The sequence below is a fragment of the Girardinichthys multiradiatus genome, chromosome 20, assembly GCF_021462225.1.
Source record: "Girardinichthys multiradiatus isolate DD_20200921_A chromosome 20, DD_fGirMul_XY1, whole genome shotgun sequence".
NCBI classification, from domain to species: Eukaryota; Metazoa; Chordata; class Actinopteri; order Cyprinodontiformes; family Goodeidae; genus Girardinichthys; species Girardinichthys multiradiatus.
Genome location: NC_061812.1, coordinates 51,406,319 through 51,431,846, shown reverse-complemented (window position 1 = coordinate 51,431,846; position 25,528 = coordinate 51,406,319). Strand labels below are relative to the sequence as shown.

The following is a 25,528-nucleotide window of genomic DNA, read 5'->3' as shown; positions in this document are numbered from 1 at the left end:
CGTGGGCACATATTTACTTTCTTTCGTTTTTTTTGTTCCTCTCTCATGGATGGGCTGGGGTTGCTGGCATTGGCCGGCTGGTTCGGCAGGCTTGGCTGTGTGCTGCTCCACTCACTGGGGGAGGGGTTGTCAGGGCGGTGGATTGGGGTTTGCAGAGTATGTGGTGGGAGGGTTTAGTCCCTGACCCACAACTGACCGGGTGGTGACATTGAAGCTGAGCCGGTTGGTGGTTCTCCTGAGGCTAGCGTTGAAGTGGCAGTGATATTGTGTGTTTGTGCGGACATGGTGGGGGCCATCAGCCTCGGGTGACCGCTGCCTGCCGGGGACTGCTTGGTGAGTGAGTTAATCCCCTCCTGGTGTGGGGTCGGGGCTCGGTGGTGTCTGCTCTGTTGCACTCACGAGAGGTTGTATAAATTAGTATAATTAGTACCATGTACTTTTCATGAACGTTGTTGTTGATATACATATGCGTTTTTTCCTGTTTTTTTTCTTCTTTCTCTCTTTCTACAGGTGTAGAAGCGGACCTCTCGGGTGCTATCGTTTATTCTCTTTATCCTTCTTTCTCTCCTCTATTCTTATCTTATCTCCCTTTCTTTCTTTCTTTTTCCCTTTCATTTCCATCTCTGTGTCCAGTGCTTTTTAAAATAAGCCCAAAGCAGTTCCTAATAAGGTTTTTTTTATGTATATAGCAGAGCATTATAGCGATAGCCGCAGTGCTCCACTTGGGAAAGTAAATCTGGCTTCTTCTTGGCCCTCAGACAACAATTCTAAGTGCTACTCTGCCAAACAGAACACATTAAAAAAGAAGAAAAAAAGAAGCTGGGGGTAATTGTAGCACACCAGCAAGCGTCTCAGCGGACAGATGGGTGTACAATACAGCAAATACTCATTCACCTCATTTACATTTACCTTCTATGTATATAGTGTTTTGATTATTGTACTTTATCTTTTCTAGTGTTTATATTTGTTTATATATTTTTTTTGAGTTTTCCCTAATTATTATTTTTAGTCGGTAAATAATATTTAAATTATTCTGTACTACATTGTAATTTAATGCACTTTTTATTATTATTCTATTATTTATTCGTTCTAATAATACCTTACTAAAGGTGCACCTTTAACCTGTCCTGCTGCTGAAACTATTTAATTTCCCTGTAGGGGGATGATACAGTGTATCTTATCTCTATATTAATAATTGTATGACTGTTTAGGGGGTGGATAGAGCCAGTAGCATCTTATTAATTCACTGTTGTTCATTGTACGGAAAATATCTCTCCTTTCTCTCTGTCTTTCTACCATCTTCTCTGCTCAAGACACTCTTAGGCTCACAAAAAGTCCTCCTCTACTCTTAACATTCGTTTACTTTAGGAGCTCTCTTAAGGCCTAAGGTGCTTCATGAATAACTTTTTATCTTACTGAGATAAAATAAGAAAAACCTCAGAATTCGAGAAATTCTAAGATTTTTCTTAAAATGACGTCACTGGGAACTACTTTTAGGGCCCAGAACATTTTCAAACTTCTTAGTAACAGGAACCAGCCCTAGAGTGGACTGTTTTTATCTGGCTCAGATAGGTTTTTTTTTTAGCATAAAACACACACAGTCATGTCTATCTATCGTTGTGAGGATGCTAAATTGACTTCTATTTATTTTCCATTAGATGTCCTCACAATGCTGAATTGGCCACACAACATTGGACTTCTGTCAAGTTTTGGTCTTCATAATGGCTACAGACACACACATTGAAGATGTTGTCAGTTATAGATTTGTTTTATTACTGGTCATATTTAACCTCCCTGGTCTACATTTTCTCTAAACTTCTTGAACATCACTACGCCACTTAAGACAAGCAGCTTGTAAACATTTTGAATAAGCATCAAACAATGAGAACTGGACAAAACAAAGTAAAAACAGCAATTTCTTTAAAAACAGCATTTTACATCTCAAAGAAAGGAAACCATTAGAGGGCAGATATGAAGAAATAACAAAAAAATCCAAGAAGAGTAAAGCAGAAAGCATTTCAAAGGCTTTGGGATCACTTTATAGCTATTTCATAGTTTTTAATAGTAAACTTACAGCAAAAATGCAAAATCTATATATCTGTTCTATGGGCTGTATACATTTTTATAAATATTTGTGCTAGTGCCTAATTACAAATTAGTCATTGTTTCATACAAACTGTAAAACTTTAGATTTAGCTTCTTTTGTCTTATAAAATACAAGTGCATAATGAAATCCTCCCTCTGGGGGAAAAATACATTTCTTTAGTCAACAAACGTTTTATCCGAGGAAATCCTAGAAAAGTGACAGAATCCAATATGACAGGAACCCCCAAACTCTAAGTGCAAACGTCTGATCATGAATATGCATATGAATAAAAACACAATATCAAAAAACAGTCAACATACAAAACAGAGTTTCTCCCAATAAGGCTTTGATTCCAACATCAATCCCCAAAAATCCCCAAAATGAAACAAGGATACAAAAAAAGCAAACATGCACGAAGAGACCATTAAAAAGCAGACTTTGATTTACAAAAATAGAAAGGATTCTGAAAGTTCGATTGCATAACAGGAAAATAAAAGGAGATTACAATGAGTTAAAGACAGTTTTCTTTCTATATATATATATATATATTTACACAGTTTCTGAGCAAACATTTAGAGGCAGGTTAAGAAGAAACATGGCAGCTGACGTTAAACTGCTATTTTACATGCTGAGCACATCAGTCCATGTCGCTGTCTGTATGTACAGTAATGCATGTTTTAGCCACACAGCTTTCCTCGGGAACCTCTGTGGTTCATTCTAAAAAAAAGAAATCAGTCAATCATCTGTGTGTGAACTTTGCGATGCTAACCTTGGGCGTGGCTGTGGTAAGGCACCGTTTTCATTTGAGGGACCGCGCGTCCTGTACGAAGGTTTCGGCCCATGCATCCCTGGGTAGGAGGTGACACTTTGGTCAAAAACAAACACGCTTCAGTGTTTTTTCTCCAAGTATCATGTAAACAAGCGTGATGCACAATTTCAATGTTAAATGGCATTGAGAGTTGGGGAGTACCTCTGGAGCTTGTCTCCGACTCATGGCTTTAAGCTCAATTAAAAAGCATTGTGTGAACCTCAGATGGCCGACAGTTAGGGAGCAGTCTGAGGGCAAAAGAGAAGGTGCTTACTTGCTCCAGAGAGGTTCAAGCAGCTCCTGGGATTAAAGGTTTAGTTTCACAGAACCAAAACATCAATACTATATTGATGATCATCCAAAGCATTAAAAGCTGAGTTGCAACTGAGAAGTAACCTGAAGATCCAAACTTCAGGTTTTGTAAAGCTTTTACCTGACGGTACATATTTTATCCAATTCCAATTTCTAAAATACGTTTTCTGCCTGTTCCTTCGGGAGCAGAGCATGCCAACATTCACACTCCAGTATGACACAGAGGTTGAAAGCTTAAACACAAATAAAACAGAGCAACTTTGCAGTAATGTGTTTAGCCGTCCTGTTATTTTCTGAAAGTCTGAACTGCTCTTTAAGGAAGCAGCTTGAATAAATGGCCAATATATTACCATAGAAAATACAGGTTGAACCTTTTTTATGCTTCCTTTTAAAAACCCCCGATCAACTGAAAACCGCTAACTATGAGCCTTCTTTTCCCAGTAAGAACATCCAGACTGAGGGCTGTTGCTGTGGGCTGCCAGTAGTCAGGGCTGACTGCTTCTCTAGTCCTGTGGACATGCAGAAGCTCAGCAGCATCAGGAATGAGGTCAGGTGTTGACTCACTGTTGAGTTTCGGAGGCCAATCAAAGGTATTGCTATTTGTGACTTAATCTAAGTGTGATGCAGACATTACAAGAAGTCACCAAAGATCTCACACTTGATTTTTATCCAGGATCCCTTTCTGTTCTGGGGGTAGCTGAGGTTTTCAGATGCTTAAACTGGAGACAGAGGGAAACCACCACCCTCTGTTGACAAGAACATATGCTGCAGACCTCTAAAGCTTATTCATAAAGGAAATATTGTTACTGAATACACCTGGAGTTGTAGAAGTATGCATTTACCCACTAAATCGATAATTAAGCAATAACCAAGCACTGAATAAGATATATATGTAGGGATGTCCAAGGAAACTTGTTTCTAGTGCTAAACAAAAAGTGGAGCTAAGCCCACTCTCAAATGGTTCTATAAAGATGCAGCACAGAACCTCCTAGGATTCCCACAGCCAGAGGGGAGCCATGTTTCCACGGCCTATCAAGGCAATGACAGACAATGGCCTGCTGATGGTTGTCCACTTAAAAGAAACAGCCAATCAACTTTCTGTAGTATTTAAGATGAAAGCAAAGGAGGTTGGCTGTCTCCTCAGCTGTTCCTGGAGTCTGGCTGGATGTCTTCTGGGGCTGAAGGTATCTCTGCTCAGAAATGCTTTCATCCACGTAAAAGCTTACCATATGAAGGCAGAACTGGCCAAAATGGCTTTGAGGGTATGTACATGTTTTTCATTACAACGAACACATCCAGTGGCATGCACAAATATTCAAATTCCTTCAACTCTGGCATTTTGTCACATTAAAGCAGGAAAAAATGAAAACCATGTTTTTTCCCTTCCTCTTCCCAATTAATAACTATTTTGTGTTGGTCTATCAGAGAAAATCCAAATAAAACACACTGAAGTTTGTGATTGATAAGAGTCTGAAAAGAGCAATAATACCTTTGCAAGCCACTGTAGAAGAATAAATTAGGGTTCAGTTTGGATTATGGCCAAAATCCCAGTAAGACAATAGGGTAAAAGTGCTGTAGGACATGGATGGCTCCAGGTACACCATGCAGGTTATCAGGTTAGAGCATTCACCTTGAACAACAGCGGGGGTTCAAGATGAAGAGCAGAAAACACTCAATGTTACAAGTATTTTGGCAGGAACACTGCTGCACACGATAAGAAAAGTAAAGAGCCGAGAGCTGAAATCCACCCGCTCTCTGTGTGTCTGGGTGTTAAGGAGATTGGGCCGGCCGAGGCGCCAGTGCACACAGTTACCATGGAAATTCCTCTCTCCTTTTGATCTGCTGAGATCCCAAAAAAAATCCAGGCAAAATGAATATGTGGGTGCATCAGGATGGTGGCGATGGTGTCAGTGCGTGCGAGGACAGAGAAGGGTCCGTGCATTACCCTCATCCGACACACATGGCCTGTTGATGGTTGTCCACCATCCCCCTCCTACACAGGCCTGTAGTGTGAGCTCACACATCTTCTTCCTGGATGTAGGAGGAGGAAGGGGACCAGCGGTGAAGGGACACTGGATCCAAGTCCAGTTAAGGAGAGAGTTAGAGGTCTATGTTTTCTGAGGGTCTGGTGAGATGGGGCCAGGGGTATTGGTCCCATCCAAGCTCTGTATTGGGATCTGGAACTGGGGGTTGAGGACTGAGGGGAACTGCAACAGAAAATACGTGAACAGTTTAGGGTTAGCAGACCTTTCATTAAGCTTTCGACTAAAACGAAAGAGAAAAATCAAAAATAAAGGTTTGTGCACCCACTTGGAACAGGTGGGCTCCCTGACGTCTGGTGGCTGGGCTGAGGGGAGCGACAGGACTGAGCGTGCTCCAGAAGTGGATGTTGGACAGCAGAGGACTGGGAGTCAGCAGGAGAGTTGGAGTCTATGAGGGACAGAAATATGACATTAGTATAGTCGAGGCGTACTCCAGTATCAGCTGATATTTATTGCCTTGCAAACATACTCACTTCCCTTTATGTATTTAGTTTTCAAATTTCTTTCTAAATAAAAATGTTAGACATGTGGCGTTATATTCAGCCCCTTTGCTCCCATGTGCCCCGGTATGGGAGCAGCCAAATGCCTTCTGAGGTTACCTGCCCAGCTTTATGTTATTCAAATTCAGTCAGATGACACCAAGGATTACCTTTTTGGCCAACCTGTAAAACACTAGGTGTGGCAGAAAGCAGTATATCTTCCTGAAGTAACTATCCCCATGGAGAGACATGCTGGTGGCAGCATCATGCTGTGGGGAAGCTGGTCAGAGCTGCTAAATCCAGGGTAATTCTGGAAGAAGACCTGTTGGAGATTGCTAAAGACTTGAGATTGGAGCAGAGGTTCACCCTTGAGCAAACAGCCAGAACTACAACGGAACGGTTTAGATCAGTGTTGTCCAGAGCTGGTCCTTAAAGCCCACTGTGCTGCAGGTTTTAGAAGTGTCCCTGTTTCAGCACATATGACGAGGCCTGAATCAGCTGTTTGGATCAAGAACACACCTAAAGCATGCAGGACACTTGGACTTGAGGACTAGATCTAGACACCCCTGGTTTAGATCGAAGCATATTCATGGGTTAAAAAAAAAAAAAAGAGTTCAGACCTGATCCTAACGGAGAACCTGTCGCAAGACCTGAAAACTGACGTCAGCTGTTTCTCCTGGTCCAGCCTCACTCAACTTGAGCTATTTTGCTAACATTTCAGTCTCTAGAAGGGTTGTAGAGAACCCAGGGATCTGCACACCACACCTTTCAGATTCATCATTACAATTTTAAACATTTTCTATATTTCTAAAAAAAAAAAAAAAAACAGCTGTGTTGATCTATCGCATAAAACAGTTCCATGTATAACTTAAGAGAAAAATAAAGCTTCACTGGATGCTAGTGTTACATTTAATGGTTATATACTGTTTTTATAATGCTGCTCTGAAACACAAGAGTGACAGAACACCAGTGTTTCCCCACACACTCACTCAAGTTCATGCTACAGTAACCATAACGATATTATACACCAATGATACTGTTTGTGGAGAATATGAGCGGTTTTGTGTTGTTCTTTGCTAATTAAATAAATATTAGCTGGTTAATTAGTCTGGTTATCGGCCTTGGCGGCTACTCCGCAGCAGGTTGTTTATTTTCCTCATAAAAATGTCAACTTTCATATCTTGTTGTAAATGATTGTTTAAGGACAGCATTAACTCAAAGGTAGCAGCAGATGGCCACAGACATGGACCATGTTATTAGTGCGGTCTCCTGGGGAAGTCCAGCCATGGCTGGCTGTAGTTTTCCTTTTAGGACCCAAATACCTCTACTGACTTTTCCGAGGATAACCCATAACCTCGTAAGGAAACCGGTACCAGCACAACTCAATGTAAAAAACGTGATTTTTTTTCCATTGTCTGGAGCACAGAACAGAGGTACCCCTCCCCAACATGCTGCTGTGTGCTGCCAGCTAACTGAATGAAGGCTCCTGAGCCTTTAACTTACCTTAAATAAACACAAAGTCAGCTCCATGGACGTATTTCCTGTTGCAAAGAAAACACAGACTGCCTTCATTTGGACCCTAGAGCATCATCTCCCACTGCTCGCTTTAATGAACGGATGCTTTTAAACCAAAGTTACCAACTTGCTACAAGAGTGTGTCTGTGGGTAAATAAACATCACCTGCAGGCTTGCTACCACAGCAGATAGCTTGCTTAGATCCAGTTTCCTTTACAAACTGAAGGATGAGAGAAAGGTCCGACTAGTAAGCTCAGCTGAGGTTGGCTCTACATTTATGTTTAGGTTTTTTCTACGGAGTACGTCTGCATTTAAAACGCCCTGCTGGCTAATGCTAGCTTTCAACTTCAGCTCACTGCAGACTCTTCCAGCTGAAGCTGATTGGTACAAATCAATACTGTATAAAAAGGCTGAGGTGAGGGGAAAGTAACTGACTGAATTAATGCTATCCTGATGATCTGTTAGATCATCACTTACAACATAATAGACATATAATTGTGTGTTTTTTCCATGTTCTTTGAGTACAGTTTTCTTTAACTAAGCTGTATTCAGTAGATTTAAGAGCCTCCGGTAAAAAACATTTTATTGACACAAATCTTTAGTTGGTTACATTTTCTAATTCACACATACTTTAGTTTTCTGAATATATTTTTAATCTTTATATTCACTACACTGCAGGAGGTGATTCCTTTACTATCTGCTCATGTTACTAAACCCGATTAGAATAGGCTGGGACATTCTTCTCCTCTATCACCCATTACCATATTCCAGGCCTAGGACACATTTTACAGACATGGAATGGGACCATTTTAGGGTCAGTACTAACAAACACAACCTTACTACTGATTCTTAGTTTTTCCAGCGGCATCCAGGTAACCTTCTATTGCCCCTTTTCCACTGGCTGTACTCGACTCGATATGCGAGCGTTTCCATTACTGTTTTTTCCATACCGGTACCTACTTTTTTGGTCCGACCGGGGCAGAGTCGGGACTACATGTGACGTGAACAGACTGCTGTTCACTGATTGGCCGTGGGACCAGGAGAAATGAGAAGGTTTTCGTTGAGACAGTGCAGGAAAAAGTTAATAAAACTCAAGAACAACTAGAATAATATTAAGGACCACAGTGGCTGGAGCAGGTCATACATGTAATTTGACCATTTATGGGTCATAAACCAGCCTGAAGGCTGACAGAAAAGAAAAAGGACAAATCAGCTTTTTGAATTACACACAGAGAGCTGTATTTAATAACATCCTAAATCAGCTGATCACACATAAAATCAGCTGTTCAGAGGCACAAACATTTCCCCCAAAACAAAACCACCATGAAACAAAGTGTTTGGTTCGGACCTTTATTGACGGTCCTGCAGGAGGAGGGAGCAGGCAGAGAGCACCTGCCCAGAATCAGACTGCTTGCATCGGATCCAACGGTAGAAAAGCCCCGGTGAATTCACGGAGCACGAATATCCAGCCTAAAACTAACTTCAAAGGTCATAAGTTCACAGTTTTGTGTTTTTAAGTCCTTGCCCTCATTATTGCCATGAGACAAAAAACCTCCTCATAAAGCCCAAAATTGTAACTTCTTCTGGCAAACCTTGGAGCTTCACCATCCAGACAGCAGCTTCTCTCCTCTCTGCTTCTCCTGCCACATCCACCTTACATCAGAACCCCTGAGCCTTATTTTAGAAGTTCTGGCTGAGCTGTGGTCCAGATAATTATCACAGTGGATCATTTTAGACATAAAAACATAAATAAGACATTCTTGTATATATATTAATACAAACCTTGTATTACAGATTACTTTAATGTGACAATGTAACACAGTAACGTTAATAGCAGCACAGCTCTACACTCACGGCTGGAGGCGGGGCTTCAGCCACCATAGCTTCAGCCATTGGCGGGTCAGTGGAAACGCAACTGATACTGTACCGAGTAGAGCGAAACCGGGTGGAGCGGAGCAGAGCCACGCCGCCTAAAACCAGCCAGTGGAAAAGGGGCACAACAGGGCTACCTAGAACCACATTCTGTCCACACTCCAGCTGAGGAACGAATGTGCAGCTGCTGTTCTTTCCTGTGTGCAGAATGTAAATAGACCCATATAAAAAAGTGAAATCAACAAGGTTTTGCACCTTCCAACATGTTTGCAGGGGAAATGTGACAAACAAAAGCCAGTGAGAAATGTTGTGCCATGGCTCCTCAGAGCATCTTGTGAAAAATGTTTGTAAAGGAATGAAAGTGGTTCTTTTTTAGTTCCTTTTACCTTAGTATTAAATCATGTCTGCCTATTTGGGCTGCAGGACATTAGGAAAACATTGAATCATGACACGACGGCTGAATACTACGATAACGATAACCGCAATAAATCCAGACTTTTCTACTCATAATCATGCCCTCACCATTCACTGAACGCTTGAGGATTGATGGCTGGTATTGGCATACAGAATGTAAGTCATGACACGTTGCAGTTGTAATATAATACACACCGATACTTTAGTTAGATGCATTGTGCAGCTCTACTGGCCATTTCATTTTCTGTTGATCCTGAGGCAGAAGCACAGAGACAGGTAAATGTGGCTCTTCTTCATATCTGAGCTGGCAGGGAGGATGAGCTGGAACCCATGACCCAATCTGAACCTTACCAACACAGTCTGAACAAGGTCAGCTAATAGACTTTGTCATGGTGCACTGGCACACGGCACCATGTGATCAGCAAACAGCATCAACAGGAACAAGAAAACTTCCAAAAACAAGGTCATAAAGACCTTCCTGCAGTACTACTGCCCCCTGCTGCTCATCTGGAGGAACACCAAACATTCAGTTGGATCATCTTTAAAAGTTGGCTTGAAGCACACTTTAAAGTCACTTTGGATTATGAGTTTATGAGTTTATCAGATTGTGAGGTCATTTCCTGTCCAAAGCCCTCTTCAACTCAACCCACTGATTTTCTATCAGATTTCTTCAGGTGAAATTATTCCTTTGTTGATTTGGATAAATTCTTGGACTCGATGCTGAAGAAAAAAACACGTTAAAAAACTGGTTAGTAAATCCAAAAGTGAAGCTTTGGTTTGATTGAGTAGATGCACCAATCAGCCTTTTAGTGCCAGATACTGAGCTCCGATTTGACTATTTTAACGATAGTAACATAGAAAAGCTGGTTTTGTCGACTTTGTTATAACCGAACAGTTAAATGGAGCCAACATTGACCATAAAAACTTGTGCTGCAGGTTTAGGCCCAGTTGCTTTCTACTTAAAAACTGAGAAAAGAGGAAAACCGATTTTTCACTTACAGAAGGTGGATTCCTTTCTGGCCTCAGGTAGGCCGTGGCGTTTAAACAATGCTCAGCAGGTACTAAAAGGCCTCAAGTATGCCAATAAACTATTCCCCAGACCATTACACTACCACCACCATGCACCGTTGATAAAAGGAAGGAACAAATGTTGTCTTTTTCCCAAATTCTGGCCCAAACATATGAATGTTGCAGATGAAGTGGAGACCTAATCGCACCAGGCGATATGAAGGCCTGTATGAACTGTAATCCCTGAAGGAAAACCTAACATACAAGTAATGCCCTACAACCATTTCTAAATAAGAAATATTGAAACATACAAGTGTGAGCTCAGTGGCTTTATATTTGACGAACAGCTGTGACCTCACATCTCTGTTCTACTTTAGGTGGGAGGAGCTACGACAGGAAGAACAGATGCATCAGAACCAGGCCACGGAAAACACTGACATGGTTCCAGTGTGTGTGTACACACACAACCTCTATCCTGAACATTCAAATTTACAGTGCCTTGCAAAGGTATTCGCTCCCCTTGGCTTTTAACCTTTGCTTTTACATTCCAACCTGTACTTGAAATGTTCCTAATCTTACTTTAAGTGATGGATCAGCACCAAATAGTCTAAGTTGGTGAAGTGAAATGAAAAAAAAAGAAAAAATGAATAAAAAAAAGAAAAACTAAAAATTTGTATCCACATTGTTTGCAATGAAGCTCCTAAAAAGGTGCAACTACTTACCTTCAAAAGACACATAATTAGTGAAATGAAGTCCATCTGTGTACAATCTAGGGGCCACGTGATCTATCAGCAGAAACACACCTTTTCTGAAAGGTCCAGAGGCTGCAACAGCACCAAGCAGGAGGCATCACGCCATGAAGACCAAGGAGCTATCCAGACAAGTCAACCACAGAGTTGTTGAGAAGTACCAGTCAGGGTGCGGACCAAAAATGTCCAAATCTCTGATGTTCACCCAGAGCAGCATCATCTCATCCATCATCTTTGTTTTGAGCTTGCCAAAAGACACGTGGGCAACTCCCCTAACGTATAGAGGATGGTGCTCTGGTCAGATGGGACTAACACTGCACGTTTGGGTCACAATAGAAAAAGCTATGTCAGGTGCAAACCCAACACATCCCATCACCCCAAGAACACGTTGTCTTTCAGCAGCAGGGAGTGCGAAAGTGGTCCGAGTCGAGGGAAAAACAGACGCTGCTAAATACAGGGATATTCTAGAGCAAAACCTGTCAGTCAGTCAGTGATTTGAGACGGAGGTTCAGCTTCCAACAGGACAATGACCCGAAGTATACGGCTGAAACGACACCAGACTGGTTTAAAGGAAAACATTTAAATGTGTTGGAATGGCCTAGTCAAAGTCCAGACCTGAATCCAAATGAGAATTTTTGGTTAAACTATAAGCTCTCTGCTCACAAGTGAAAACCATCCAATATGAAGGAGCTGAGCAGTTTCCCCTTGAGAAATGGGCAGAAATCTCAGTGGCAACATGTGTCCAACTCATAGAGACTTATCCAAAACCACCGGCAGCTGGAATTGCTGCAATAGGATTGTTCTGTAAACGAAATGATGAAAACATTGAAACAATCTATTTTCATTCCAGCTTGTGAGGCAACAAAACATAAAAAACCACCAAGGGAGGTGAATAAAAGTCACTGTTTATCCCCAAAATCAGATTAAGCAAACCTGGTGGTTTTAAAACCTTTGTTTAGGAGGACGTCTGCTTTAATGTCTTATTGCAGAAAACAAACCAGTACTTGAAAAACAAATGAAAGCACCTACATCACTGACCTGATGGGAAATGAAGACAGATTTGACCTACTAATGTATAGCAAACATTGACCATACAGTCTGACTCAGATCCTGCCAGAAGACTTCACACCCCATTAACTTATAAACATCTATGGAGTGCAGTTGTTTCTTCTTGCCATTTTCCCAAACAGGCCAGCTCTGGAGAACACAACTAGTAACCGTTTTTTCTAACTTAGGTTAAATCAAAAGCATTTGTTTGCACTGCATTTTATTTAGTATTATTGAAATAGAAAACCACAAAGGCTGACACAATTAAGCCCAAATCTGTGTTGGTCCAGCACAAAACATTCAATCCAATACACTGAAGTTTGTGGTTGTACTGTGAGCAAACCTGTGGACACACTATGGTATGGAGACTAAGATCTCACCTGGAGCATTGCTGGGGTGAGCGAGGCGGTGGGTAGCGAGGGGCTGCAGAGGTTCATGGGGGAGAAGTCGGACGTAGTGACAAGCAGAGCAGGCGGGCTGATCTGCAGGATTTTTGGTGGCTTGCGGGTTTTCCCCAGAGCCTGATTGCTCCCTGTTGTGTTGCTGTTCACTGAGGAGGAACTGGTTTCAGTCTCCACCAAACTGGGCTCATCTACAGACAAGGCGAGGCCACGGTCCGCCTGCTGAACACACACAGCTGTCTTTAGACATCAGTTTCTTTAACACACTGCTCCCACTTCAATGTATCAGCAGTAATAGTAAAAGATTGGCCTATTTAAACAGTTTTCAACTCATTCTCAGAAACATGGTGAACCTGACAGAACGTTCATAAGCTATTTTAAAAAGATGGATCCAGAAGGATGTACTAGCCTTGTCCTGTGACTGAGCCTCTGGTGCTTCTAGTGCAGGAGGTTCTGTTGACCCAGAGCACCCCGACTCCACGTCACTTTGCATGGTGGCCTCCTGAGAAGATTCTGGTACGAGGCTTGGAGATGAGCTGGCAGAGCTCAGGTCTGGCAGGCTGAAGGCAGGTTCTGAACGACGGGTGTGGTCAAATGAGTAGACGGACTGGGGTTGCAGAGAGGAGTGTGTGCTGACGTTCTCGGCCCTCTGAGGCGGCGCCTGCAGAGAGTCCAAGCTGCTGGGCGTCAGGGCAACCTGAGGAGGCGCTGTAAAGACTGGTTTTGGGGGGCTGTTTCCAAACTTGATGACTGACGACAGAGCAGCCGGTGTTTGCAGATGAGGGGGTGCCTCTGGACTCTGTGTGGTGACTGCAGGATCCCTCTTGTCAGCAATCTTCTCCGCAGGATTTTCTACTTTGACAGATTTGAAGAGCTGACGGCCATTTTGCAGAGAGTTGAGATGAAACGACGTGTAGAGGCCGGAATGAATGTAGTCGTTTCTGTTGGACTGCTTGGTGCCGGAGACCAGAGTAGCTGGACCTGCTCCCATCTTGTATCTTTCACCAGATTCCCCCTCCAGTAGAGATCCGTCTCCCCTCTTAGCTGCGGTTGGTATGACTCCCCCCGCACCTCCATCGCCGCCATCTGTGCGGGTGGTAGCATCTCCTTTAAGGATGTCAGGATAGGACACAAAGCGGTAGACAAACTTCTGACCGTTCACCTTCTTTATGATGTTCTACAAGACACAGAAAGGCATGTACACAGAAAACAATCAGTGAGGAAAGACCAAAACAAAAACAGAATCAGACCCCAGAAAAGCCTTCCTGTCTGCACCAAACTGAAAGCCACAAACTGTGCAGCCAGACATCCCAGAGTAGCACCGCTCTGAACGCCCACACAGTCAAACCACACACAGGGTGAGCAAAACACACACAACTCTCCTTCCACTCTATGGAGCTTGCAATACAGTAAAATACTTTAAAATCCCTCTATACATTCAGCTGAAATGAGTTTGATCACCATGCAGATTAACGTTTGACACCAGAGAGAAGAACGGTTTCCCGTTTATCTTCAGCTTTATTTTGGGGCATATCTGCAGCAGTTTTGTGAAGGTTTCGGAGGCTGATTGAACAGCATTAGGAACAAACAGCATCATTAAAACACAGCAGATAAGTCAGAAACAAAGCAAGGTTAGGTTAGAGGACCATATCCCAGGCATCACATGGAGCACTGTTTCCTCAAAGATTGGAGAGAGTACAAGAGACCTATCGAGACATCAGAATCAGAATCAGCTTTATTGCCAAGTTCGTACATACAAACAAGGAATTTGACTCCGGTACACTTTGCTCTTTGGTTTTGTTTTTGTATTACAGAATATACAAATTTACAATTTACAATATTCACATATCTAATAAAAAGGTGCATTTGCAACATCTGTATGCTGTTGTTTTGTACTCTATTAAATGTTCAACAGAGAAACAGCCTGGAGGAAGAAACTGTCTCTGTGGCGGCTGGTTTTAGTAAACAGTGCTCTGTAGCGCCACCTGAAGGTAAAACTCTGAACAGTTTATGTGCAGGGTGTGTGGGGTCTGCAGAGATTTTAGCAGCTCTTTTATTGACCCTTGACCTGTATAAGTCCTGGATGGAGGGAAGGTGAGCCCTGATTATTCTCTCTGCAGTCCTGATTATTCGTTGCAGTCTGGACCTGTCCTGTTTTGTGGATGAACCAAACCACACTGAGATGGATGAAGACAGGACAGACTGAATGATGGCAGTGGAGAAGATGACCAGCAGCTCCTGTGGAAGGTTGAACTTCTTGAGTTGCCTCAGGAAGTACAGTCTCTGCTGGGCCTTCTTTTGAACATTGTCTATGTGTGAAGACCATCTCAGGTCCTCAGAGATGGTGGTTCCTAAGAACCTGAAGTGGTCCACGGCCGATACAGTGTTGTTGAGGATGGTGAGGGGGGTGTATGGGGGTGGTGTTCTCTGAAAGTCCACCACCATTTCCACAGTCTTGAGTGGGTTCAGTTCAAGGTAGTTCTGACTGCACCAGTGTACCAGCCGATCCACCTGCTGTCTGTATGCAGACTCATCACCGTCCTGGATCAGTCCAATGACTGTGGTGTCGTCTGCAAACTTAAGGAGTTTCACGGACGAGTCCGATGAGGTGCAGTCATTTGTGTACAGAGAGAAGAGGAGTGGGGATAGAACACACCCCTGGGGGGCACCAGTACTTATTGATCTGGATCGGGAGAAGATGCTCCTCAGTCTCACCTGCTGCTGTCGGTCCGTCAGGAAGCTGTTGATCCACTGACAGGTGGAGGCTGGGACGTTGAGCTGGGTGAACTTCTGGTGGAGGATGTCTGGTATGATGGTGTTGAAGGCCGAGCTGAAGTCTACAAACAGGATCCTGGCGTACGTCCCTGGATGGTCAAGGTGTTGCAGGATGAAGTGTAGACCTAAGTTAACAGCATCATCTGCCGACCTGTTTGCTCGGTAAGTAAACTGCAGGAGGTCCAGCAGGGGACCTGTGATGTCTTTCAGGTGCTTCAACACCAGCCGCTCAAAGGATTTCATGATAACAGACGTCAGGGCTACAGGCCTGTAGTCATTTAATCCTAGGATGGTGGGTTTCTTGGGGACCGGGATGATGGTGGATCGTTTGAGGCAGGAGAGGACCTCACATTTCTCCAGTGACTTGTTGAAGATCCTTGTGAAGATCGGAGCGAGTTGATTTCCGCAGGCTTTCAGGCATGATGGGGAGACGTTATCAGGTCCTCCAGCTTTCTTTGCTTTCATGCGCTGAAAGAGCCTGTTTACATCTTCCTCGGAGATCTTTAGTGCAGGCAGAGGATCTGAAGGTGGGGGGTTGGTTGCTTTATGGGAGGAATTTGTTCCTGAATGGGATGTAGAGGAGATGGTTTGAGGTGTGAATGGCTTCTTGTCATGTCTGCAGTAGAAGCCATTCAGACGGTTGGCCAGGAGACGACTCTGTTCAGGATGGGTGGAGGGGCTCTTGTAGACAGTCAGGTTTCTCAGACCGGTCCATACAGCTGAAGTGTCACCAGTAGAAAGGCTGTTCTTCAGCTTCTCACTGTAGCTTCTCTTAGCTGCTTTGATCTCTTTTGTTAGTTTGTTCCTGGCCTGCCTGTACCGCGCCCAATCTCCACTGCTGTGAGCTTCTTCCTTGTCCCTGCGCAGATTCCTGAGGTGTGGAGTAAACCATGGATTGTTATTCCCAAAGGTGCAGAAGGTCTTGGTCTGCACACCCATGTCCTCACAGAAACTGATGTATGATGTCACATCAGTTAGTTGGTTTAAGTCAGTGACTGAGGTTTCAAAAACAGTCCAGTCTGTGCATTCAAAGCAGGCCTGTAGCATCTGCTTTGATTCCTCAGTCCACTTCTTAACAGTGTGAACCTTGGGTTTGGAAGCTCTTAGTCTTTTCTGTAGGTTGGGATGAGGTGGATTAGATAATGATCTGAAAAACCCAGAGCAGCCCTGGTAACAGCATGATATGAGTCCTTTAAAGCTGTGTAACAATGGTCCAGTGTGTTTTTGTCTCTGGTGGGACACTTAATATGCTGTCTGTATTTGGGGAGTTCATGGGAGAGATTTGCTCTGTTAAAATCTCCCAGTATTATGATGAAAGAGTCAGGGTATTTTTTCTCCAGGTCTGTAATCAGCTCAGCAAGATGTTTTTCAGCAGCAGAAGTGCAGCCATGAAGTGGAAAATATGAGCCGATTATTATAAAGGAAGAAAACTCTCTCGGTGAATAAAACGGTTTACAGATTATGGAAAATGACTCCAGATCAGGACTACATGTTTTTTCCAGCACTTTTACGTCTCTGCACCAACCTTCGTTTATATAAAAGCAGATTCCGCCTCCTCGCTTCTTCCCCGATAGCTCCACGCTGCGATCCGCTCTGAGCAGCTGGAAATCCGGCATCAGCAGTGCGCGGTCCGGGATGTTTTCATTCAGCCATGTCTCGGTGAAGCAGAGAACCACTGATCCGTGGAGGTCCATGTTTTTACCGGTGAGGAGAAGCAGCTTGTCCATCTTGTTGTTTAGAGAGCGGACATTTGCCAGATGGATTGAAGGCAGTGGTGTGCAAAGTCCTCTTTTGCAGAGCTTTACCAGCGCGCCAGCACGCTTTCCCCTCCGACGTTTTCGGCACAGAATCTCATATAGAGCCGCAGCTCCGCTTGCCAGGAGCTCAGTGAACCTCGGATTGATGAAAGATGGTGAAAAAAACCCAAGAGAGGACTCTCTGATGTTGAGAAGTTCCTCTCTACTGAATGAGACCACAGAACTGTGGCTCGAAAAACATAAAAACACACAAAATACAAAAACTAAGAGAGAGCGAAGCTCCGAGGCTGCCATCGTCGGCGCCATCTTGGTGTCAGCCAGAGACATGGCAACAACCTTAACTGACAGGCCAGGCATGGTGAGCAATTAATAAGAGAAGCAGCCAAGAGAGGAGCTGTAGAGATTCACAGCTGTAGGCAAGAAAACTATTAACAGTGCACTCCACAAATCTGGTGTTAATGGAAGACAAACCATGTAGGGGACAGAAGAAACATGTGGGAGATGTTTCTCTGGTTCACCTGGAACAAGATCTGAGTGGAAGAAAACTAAGACTGTATATCACCCAGAACTAGAGCTGCACGAGGATGATATTAGATCTTGAAGGGTTACAATACATGGATGATCTGCCAAAGCAGAGAGACTGTGGGATCGTCTATAGTGTATATTCCATGTGCTGCGGTTCTGTGACCTCACTCAGACACATCGGCTTCCTTCAGCTTCATGAATTCATGTTGAAGGGATGAAAGAGTTACTGGTCTTAAGTACGCCAGGGTTATTTAAACAACCAACGACCATAACTTTTAAATGTAGCTGTAATTTGGACTTTCTAGCTGCACTTCATACAAGACCAGCGCTCTCCTCCAGCAGCTGTTAACATCAAGCAAGATGTTGGTGCTCCTCAAAAGACCTGTTTTATGTATTTAACTTGTTAACAGCTTGTCAGATTTATTGGCTCAGCTTTGACTTTGCAAGACAGGGCAAATAATGAGGTGTTTCCCTCTTCTTTATAGCATCAGGAAGGGAAACCTTCACAATAAGAGCCTTAGCAATGTAATAAGCGCTCTGAACTTTAAATGACAGAATTGGGTGCATTGTGAAACTTATGCCTGACAAGTGAAAAAGAATTCAGAAAACTTCAGCGTGTGTTGGTGAGTGTGTAAGGACATTAGAAGAACAAAAAAAGGAAAATCAACAATCATGCTGAATTTAAACTAACTGGTTTGCTATAATCATGGTATAAAGTTTGAATACTGGTATATCTTCATTATGTAGCAAAAGTACATCAGAGAAGAATTTCTTTTTAACTAAAATGATTTTCTATGAGTCAAATAAAATCAGTTTAAGACAAAATGTACCTGCAATCTTAAGTATGCTTGTATATTTAATAAATCTCAGCTGTGTACAAGTTGGCAAAATTATGAAAACTGAATAAAATATGTTTCAAAATACACCTTGACCTAAATGCTCCATTATGTGTTTTTAAAGATTTTATGAAGGTAAATGGTGATAAAATTCTGTGATTTGATTTTTTTTAATAATGGTGTGATTTTTTTGCTGGATCACCCACTCCAACCCTGATAAAACACCCTCACCACTTTGAAACATGTGCCCCTCTTCCACTGGCTGGTTTTAGCCGGCGCGGCTCTGCTCGGTACGGTTCCGTATCACTTACGTTTCCACTGACCTGCCGACGGCTCCAGCCGTGAGTGTAGAGCTGTGCTGCTATTAACGTTACTGTGTTACATTGTCACATTAAAGTAATCTGTAATACAAGGTTTGTATTAATATTTATACAAGAATGTCTTATTTATGTTTTTATGTCTAAAATGATCCACTGTGATAATTATCTGGACCACAGCTCAGCCAGAACTTCTAAAATAAGGCTCAGGGGTTCTGATGTAAGGTGGATGTGGCAGGAGAAGCAGAGAGGAGAGAAGCTGCTGTCTGGATGGTGAAGCTCCAAGGTTTGCCAGAAGAAGTTACAATTTTGGGCTTTATGAGGAGGTTTTTTGTCTCATGGCAATAATGAGGGCAAGGACTTAAAAACACAAAACTGTGAACTTATGACCTTTGAAGTTAGTTTTAGGCTGGATATTCGTTCTCCGTGAATTCACCGGGGCTTTTCTACCGTTGGATCCGATGCAAGCAGTCTGATTCTGGGCAGGTGCTCTCTGCCTGCTCCCTCCTCCTGCAGGACCGTCAATAAAGGTCCGAACCAAACACTTTGTTTCATGGTGGTTTTGTTTTGGGGGAAATGTTTGTGCCTCTGAACAGCTGATTTTATGTGTGATCAGCTGATTTAGGATGTTATTAAATACAGCTCTCTGTGTGTAATTCAAAAAGCTGATTTGTCCTTTTTCTTTTCTGTCAGCCTTCAGGCTGGTTTATGACCCATAAATGGTCAAATTACATGTATGACCTGCTCCAGCCACTGTGGTCCTTAATATTATTCTAGTTGTTCTTGAGTTTTATTAACTTTTTCCTGCACTGTCTCAACAAAAACCTTCTCATTTCTCCTGGTCCCACGGCCAATCAGTGAACAGCAGTCTGTTCACGTCACATGTAGTCCCGACTCTGCCCCGGTCGGACCAAAAAAGTAGGTACCGGTATGGAAAAAACAGTAATGGAAACGCTCGCATATCGAGTCGAGTACAGCCAGTGGAAAAGGGGCAATGGCTGTGGCAGCATCATGCTGCAGGGAGGCTTTTCTTCTGCAGGGAAAAGGAAGCTGGTCAGAATAAACGGGAAGATGGATGGAGGTAAATATGGGGCGATACTGGAAAACCCGGTAGAGGCTGCTAAAGACTTGAACCTGTGGCAGAAGCTCACCACTGACTTGGCTCAGTCCAAGTCTAATTGTAAATCAGTGGCAACACTGATTTTCACACACACTCACCACTCAATCTGACTGAACTTGAGCTGTTAGCAAAAGTTTAAAATTGATGTTTCTAAATATATAAAGATAGTGGAGACACACCCCCAAACACTGGCAGCTATAACTGGAGTGAAAGTATTGATATAGCGTGGCTGAATACAAAATGCAAGACATTTATGATTTCCTTCCACTTCACATTTTTGCACTACTTTGTTTTGGTGTCACTGTACACCACTAGAATAGGACTCCAGATGTCTAAAGCATAAAATCACAAGAATTTCACATGAATTGTTAACTTATGCTGTTACCAAAATCTTCACCGAGGCTTGACTTTTCTCTTTGGTGTGAAACACTGACTCACCAGCTCATGTTTAGGTATCAGAGGTCATCGGAGCGTACCTTGTCGTAGTAGTATCTCAGCGCCCTGCTGAGCTTGTCGTAGTTCATGTTAGGCTTGTTCTTGCGGGCTCCCCAAAGCCGGGCCACCTCCTCGGCCTGCAGCAGTTTGAACTCCCCTTCCTCATTGGTCCAGCAGATGAGCTGCTCATTACTGGAATCCAACAGGAGCTGGAGAAGGAACTGCCACAGGGTGACAGAGTTGTCCATGTCGCTTACTGGGAAAACACAGAGGAGAAAAACAATCAACCACTAAACTCTTAGATCAAAGTGAAAAATGTGGGGTTCTGTCACTCTGCCTTAGGTGTTATTAGTAAAGCAGCCAACATGTTCTGAGGTGTCTTTCTCATGCAGTTTTCAACATATTAATACATTTTCAGCTAGAAAACAACATCTAGAAGGGGAAAATATCTGATTTCTCTGTATTTGAGCTGCCAATCACCGATCAGAGTCGATAGAGAGAGAAAACTGTTCGCTTCTACTCTCTGACTTATTGATTGATGGATCTCTAATTAACCTTTCTGAGAGAAAGCAGGTGGATACACAGGTAAAGATGTACGGATCAGAAATTTTCAGACAGATACTCGCTTTTGTTTACTGTGAGATCTGACCGGCAGATTCCGATTCTGTTTTGACTGATTTCTGAAGACTAACAGGTTCCCAGCAGTTTTTAATCTAACAGAAAATAAAGGGATGCAGTCATTGTACCAATGTGTACAACCACGCATGACCCCAATAATTATCCGATTATTCTTTGATTTATTTACAGAATGAACGAGTTCTCAGTTCTGATGGGTTTAATGAACAGGAAATATCAGTACTTGATCTGCCAATGACTGATCCAACCCAACCCAGTTCTCTGAATGGAGGGACATAAACAACAACAACAACCAACTGTGTTCAAATCCAGGCACTAATAACACAATAATATGTCACCATCAGTCAGGATTTGGAACAGAGAATACTAGCATGTCAGACAGATCCACTACCCTCTGCCAAAAGTCACTCTCAGCAAGTAAACAAACCCTGTTGTGAGGGATTCCTTTCATATTAAAATGATCATTAGCTTTCTAATGGCATCGCTGGCATTTTACCAGCAGCATGTCTGATCAGAACATGACTTCCACCCTGACAGTATCTGTTGGTTTCTGTGTGTAGATGTTTAAGCTTCTTAGAATAAATCTGGTCCGACTCATCCAGACATGCTCAGATGGACACAGCTCAACCCACACACACGATCCAATCTGTCCCACGCTGTCATGTTAAAAGCGTCGATATCAGAGGAAAATAGGACAGTGAGAAACCCGCAGTCTGCAGAGAAGATTACCACAGAGGTTTATATAACATATGACACGGACAGTAAACCTTAGCTGAGGATATGGGGATGAACAGCTACACGGAATCGGACATTTGATGCAGTTACATGAATGGGTTCTAAACTGAAGAGACGGCTTTCTGCTGTCAGACAACCAGCAGCTCCCCCCTGTGCAGAGCAGAGACCACTTGTTGATGGAGAAACCTTAGATAGTTACGGAAAAGCTGACGCGGGTTAAAAAATTGCCTCTGAGTTAGTTAATGTCCCAAATAAGAGCTCGGACAGCTGCTGTTGTCTTCGGTGTGCGTCTACACACAGCCGAGAAGTCAAACAAATCAAAGCGCCGACGTTATCTAGCTAGCATTTAAGTTAGCTCGGGGCTAGCTCCAAGTTAGCTTCTGTGCTAAGGTTACCTCGCTCGAAGAGCCCGCTGAATTTCTGAGTCGTCGAGCCACGTCCAGATGTTCCCCTGTCATCTCTGGGAAGCTCCCTACAGCACAGTGGATCGGGAAACAAAGTCCTAACAAAGCGTCATGCGAATTCCCACACAGGAATCCGACTTCTAAGCATCTGGATCTCACTGACGGTGTAAGCTTTGACCAGGAACTGATGTTGCGTTCAATGTTCTGTGTATAAATCATATCTTTCAACTTTAGTCACAGACTTCGTTTTGTGTGAGCTCCTTCAACACAGAAGCTGCGTTGTAAATTTGATTAATGGTTAAAGAAGGCGAGACAAGAATTGCTTCTTGAGTTTAAATATTAAATAATAAAAGGATATTAGTCGGGTTGTATAGCAGAATCTCTACTGTTGAACTGATTCGGTTTTTGTTTTCGCCCTAAAAGACTGTAAGAACAATGCAGCGCAGAATTCCTACGATTTCAAAAATCACATAAATGCGTCATTAGACAAACTGAGATCACTTCCTCCGTTTTTTGTTTTCATCTTTGGTTTTAGCTCGGTTTCATATTTTGTTCAAATAGGACCAAGTGTGTGATTGGTAACCTGTTATTTTTTCATTTTAGTTCATGTTCCAGTGCCATTCGAACGAGATGAGAAACAGAAAACTGTTAAATATTAGATATTTGGTGGAAGACAAACAGCAAATCTTCCTCCCAAACCAAACCACATTTAACAGATCTCACAGAAGATAAAACAACACAAAACTCTAATTAAATATGATTATAACCCCGTTGCCAACAATAGCAAATTTAACTATTCTGTAAACATCTTCCTCAAGGTTTTGGAGTGTCTTCATAGTTAGATGAGAAAACCAGAACTGCAACCTCCCCTCTAATTCATCCCAAAGGTGTAGAAGAAGGTTGAGGTCAGGAGTCTGCAGGCCAGTCAAGTTTTTCCTCACCAAACGTTATACACCTGCAGCCATGGAAGAGATTGGAATACCAGAATTCAGGAATAACTGATGTTCACAAACGTTCTCCATTCATCCGTCTCTGCTTCCATTATTTTGCAAAAAATGGGAAAACATTTCAGTTTCAAGATGTGTAAAGCTGGTTGATATACCCCATAAGACATGCAGCTGCAGTTGTAGTAAATTAGCCTCACAATTCTACTCTATTTTGTGTTGGCCTTTGTCATAAAATCGCAATAAAATGTACAAACATTCATAGTTTTAATGCAACATAAAAGTTCTACGAGTATGAATTGTTTTGCAAGGTACTCTACATTGTTTTGTCATGTTGCAAGAACCACTTAAAATTTTAAGTATTGAGGATTAGATTTTTTAGGACAAAACCCAAAAAAGAGAGTCATCGAAAAAATAAAGGTTTTTATTGCAAATGATTATTTTAGGAACAATACTAGACAGTGGAACGTAGTGCTCCTATTTCAGGATGACCCAGGCAAATAACAGTAAGCTGCTTAACTGTGGGTAAAATTCATTATATCACAATTAAATAAATGAAATAGAACTGATGAACATTTTTATGCTCGCTGTCTTTGTTAGTTATGGAATTCCTACAATTGGGATCACATTTCTAAGGAATTGTCTAGATTATTAGAAACATCAACATAACTTATTTCTGCACTCATTGTGAACTATGTCCACCATATAACCACCAAGGGGCAGTACACCACAGTAGTGGGACACTGTCATCCACAGCACTCAGCAGCTTTGTATTTATATACATGAAATATATATATTTCATGTATATAAATATAAATATATATACAAATATATATTTCATGTATGTAAATACCTCTTAGGCTTACAAAAGACAAATAAATCTGGAATTTTGGTATTAGGAACAATTCTCAGTAGAAATAGAAGTTGGGAAAGAGGTTAAAACATCTAAGCAGTTGTGGAATATATGAGCATTTTGGACAATCAGCAGAAGAATGAAAGGAGCCTCCAAAGACAAATTTTTACCAAACAAAGATCGATTTATTTTTCCAATTTAAAGCCGAACTCTTTCAGAAGGGAGGAATCAACCACAACATTAAATATGAAACTGAACAGATCTGGGTCTTTCAATATTTGAAGTACACAATAATGTGGGGAGCTTTAGGGAAAACGTTTGTGTATAAAGGCCAAAGCAGGAAGCTTGGGTTGTAATTTTTTTGATGACACTGCAGAAGAAGCTGTGATATAACTGTGATGATTATGGCCAAATTAAGTGAATTGCTTTGCCTTGCAAAGTAGTGCATGATTATGAGGTGGAATACATGGGTAACAAGATGTTTTACAAATAAACATCAGAAATGCTTGATGGCCATTTGTTTTCAGCCCCCTTTACTCTGATACCCATAAATAAAATCCAGTATTGCCTGGGCTTGCCTTCACAGGTCGTCTAAACAGTACAATAGAACTTCCACCTGTGTATAATTTAACTTCAGTATAAATTTAGCAGTTCTGTGAAGGCCTCAGAGGTTTGTTAGAGAACATTAGTGAACAAACAGCATTATAAAGACCAAGGAAGACAGCAGACAGGTCAATGAGAACATTGTGGACAGCAAACCAACAAAGGCCAGGCAATTGGAGCCTATCTCCAGTAGTAGATGGGTGAGAACCTGGGTACCTGTGGACAGGGAGCCAATCAATAACAAGGTAACACACACACACACACACACCTAAGGGCAATTTAGAGACCATAGAAGCTAACAGTCACATTTTTCGACTGTAGGAGGAAGAAGGAGTACCTGGAGAGAAGCCATGCATGCTGGGGAGAATATGTAAACTTCATGCAGAAAGACACCAGACCAAAGTTCGAAGCAGGGACCTTCTTGCTGCAAGGCAACAGTGCCAACAACTTCTCCACAGTGCAGCTATTGTAATTAACTAATCTTGCTGTGAAAACTGGTGTTTAATTGCTTGCTGAAGCCCATTTGGGGATGGGACTCTGTAGGTTTAATTCAGAACACTACGATGCCATTATAGATCATTTACTGACAGAACATATTAACGACTGAACATACCTATACAGACCCTATGCAGCTCATTCATGTTTGCACCAATCTCACTCTCACTCAGCTTTCGTTTGGCAAACACAACACCCAAGCTCCCATGCATGAGAGAATCTGCTGTTAAAGTGACGTAAGATTACATTGCAATGACTGTCAATGCATCATATATTTACTCTAACTTGCATGTTTTATAACTGTGGGAAGGAGGCCAGAGCACCAGAGAAAACAGACACATGTACGGTGTATGAAGAATA

General features: G+C 42.4%; 1 protein-coding gene across 3 annotated transcripts; it reads right to left on the bottom strand.

Annotated features, from left to right (window-relative positions):
* Positions 1-1,752: 1,752 nt before the first annotated feature.
* elk4 (ETS transcription factor ELK4) lies at positions 1,753-22,431 on the bottom strand. Of its 3 annotated transcripts, XM_047348146.1 has the most exons (6): positions 22,265-22,427; positions 20,540-20,754; positions 13,143-13,910; positions 12,713-12,952; positions 5,517-5,636; positions 1,753-5,413 (listed from the first exon to the last, which is right to left on the bottom strand). In XM_047348146.1, the coding sequence occupies exons 2-6, from the start codon at positions 20,744-20,746 to the stop codon at positions 5,315-5,317; spliced, it is 1,434 nt and encodes a 477-aa protein (XP_047204102.1). In that variant the 5' UTR covers positions 20,747-20,754; positions 22,265-22,427; the 3' UTR covers positions 1,753-5,314. The 3 variants fall into 3 exon arrangements, with proteins under 3 accessions (XP_047204102.1, XP_047204104.1, XP_047204103.1); XM_047348148.1 differs by lacking the exons at positions 1,753-5,413; positions 5,517-5,636 and adding an exon at positions 9,026-9,311 and having other exon boundaries at positions 22,265-22,431; XM_047348147.1 differs by lacking the exons at positions 1,753-5,413; positions 5,517-5,636 and adding an exon at positions 9,714-10,248 and having other exon boundaries at positions 22,265-22,431.
* Between the last annotated feature and the right edge of the window lie 3,097 nt (positions 22,432-25,528).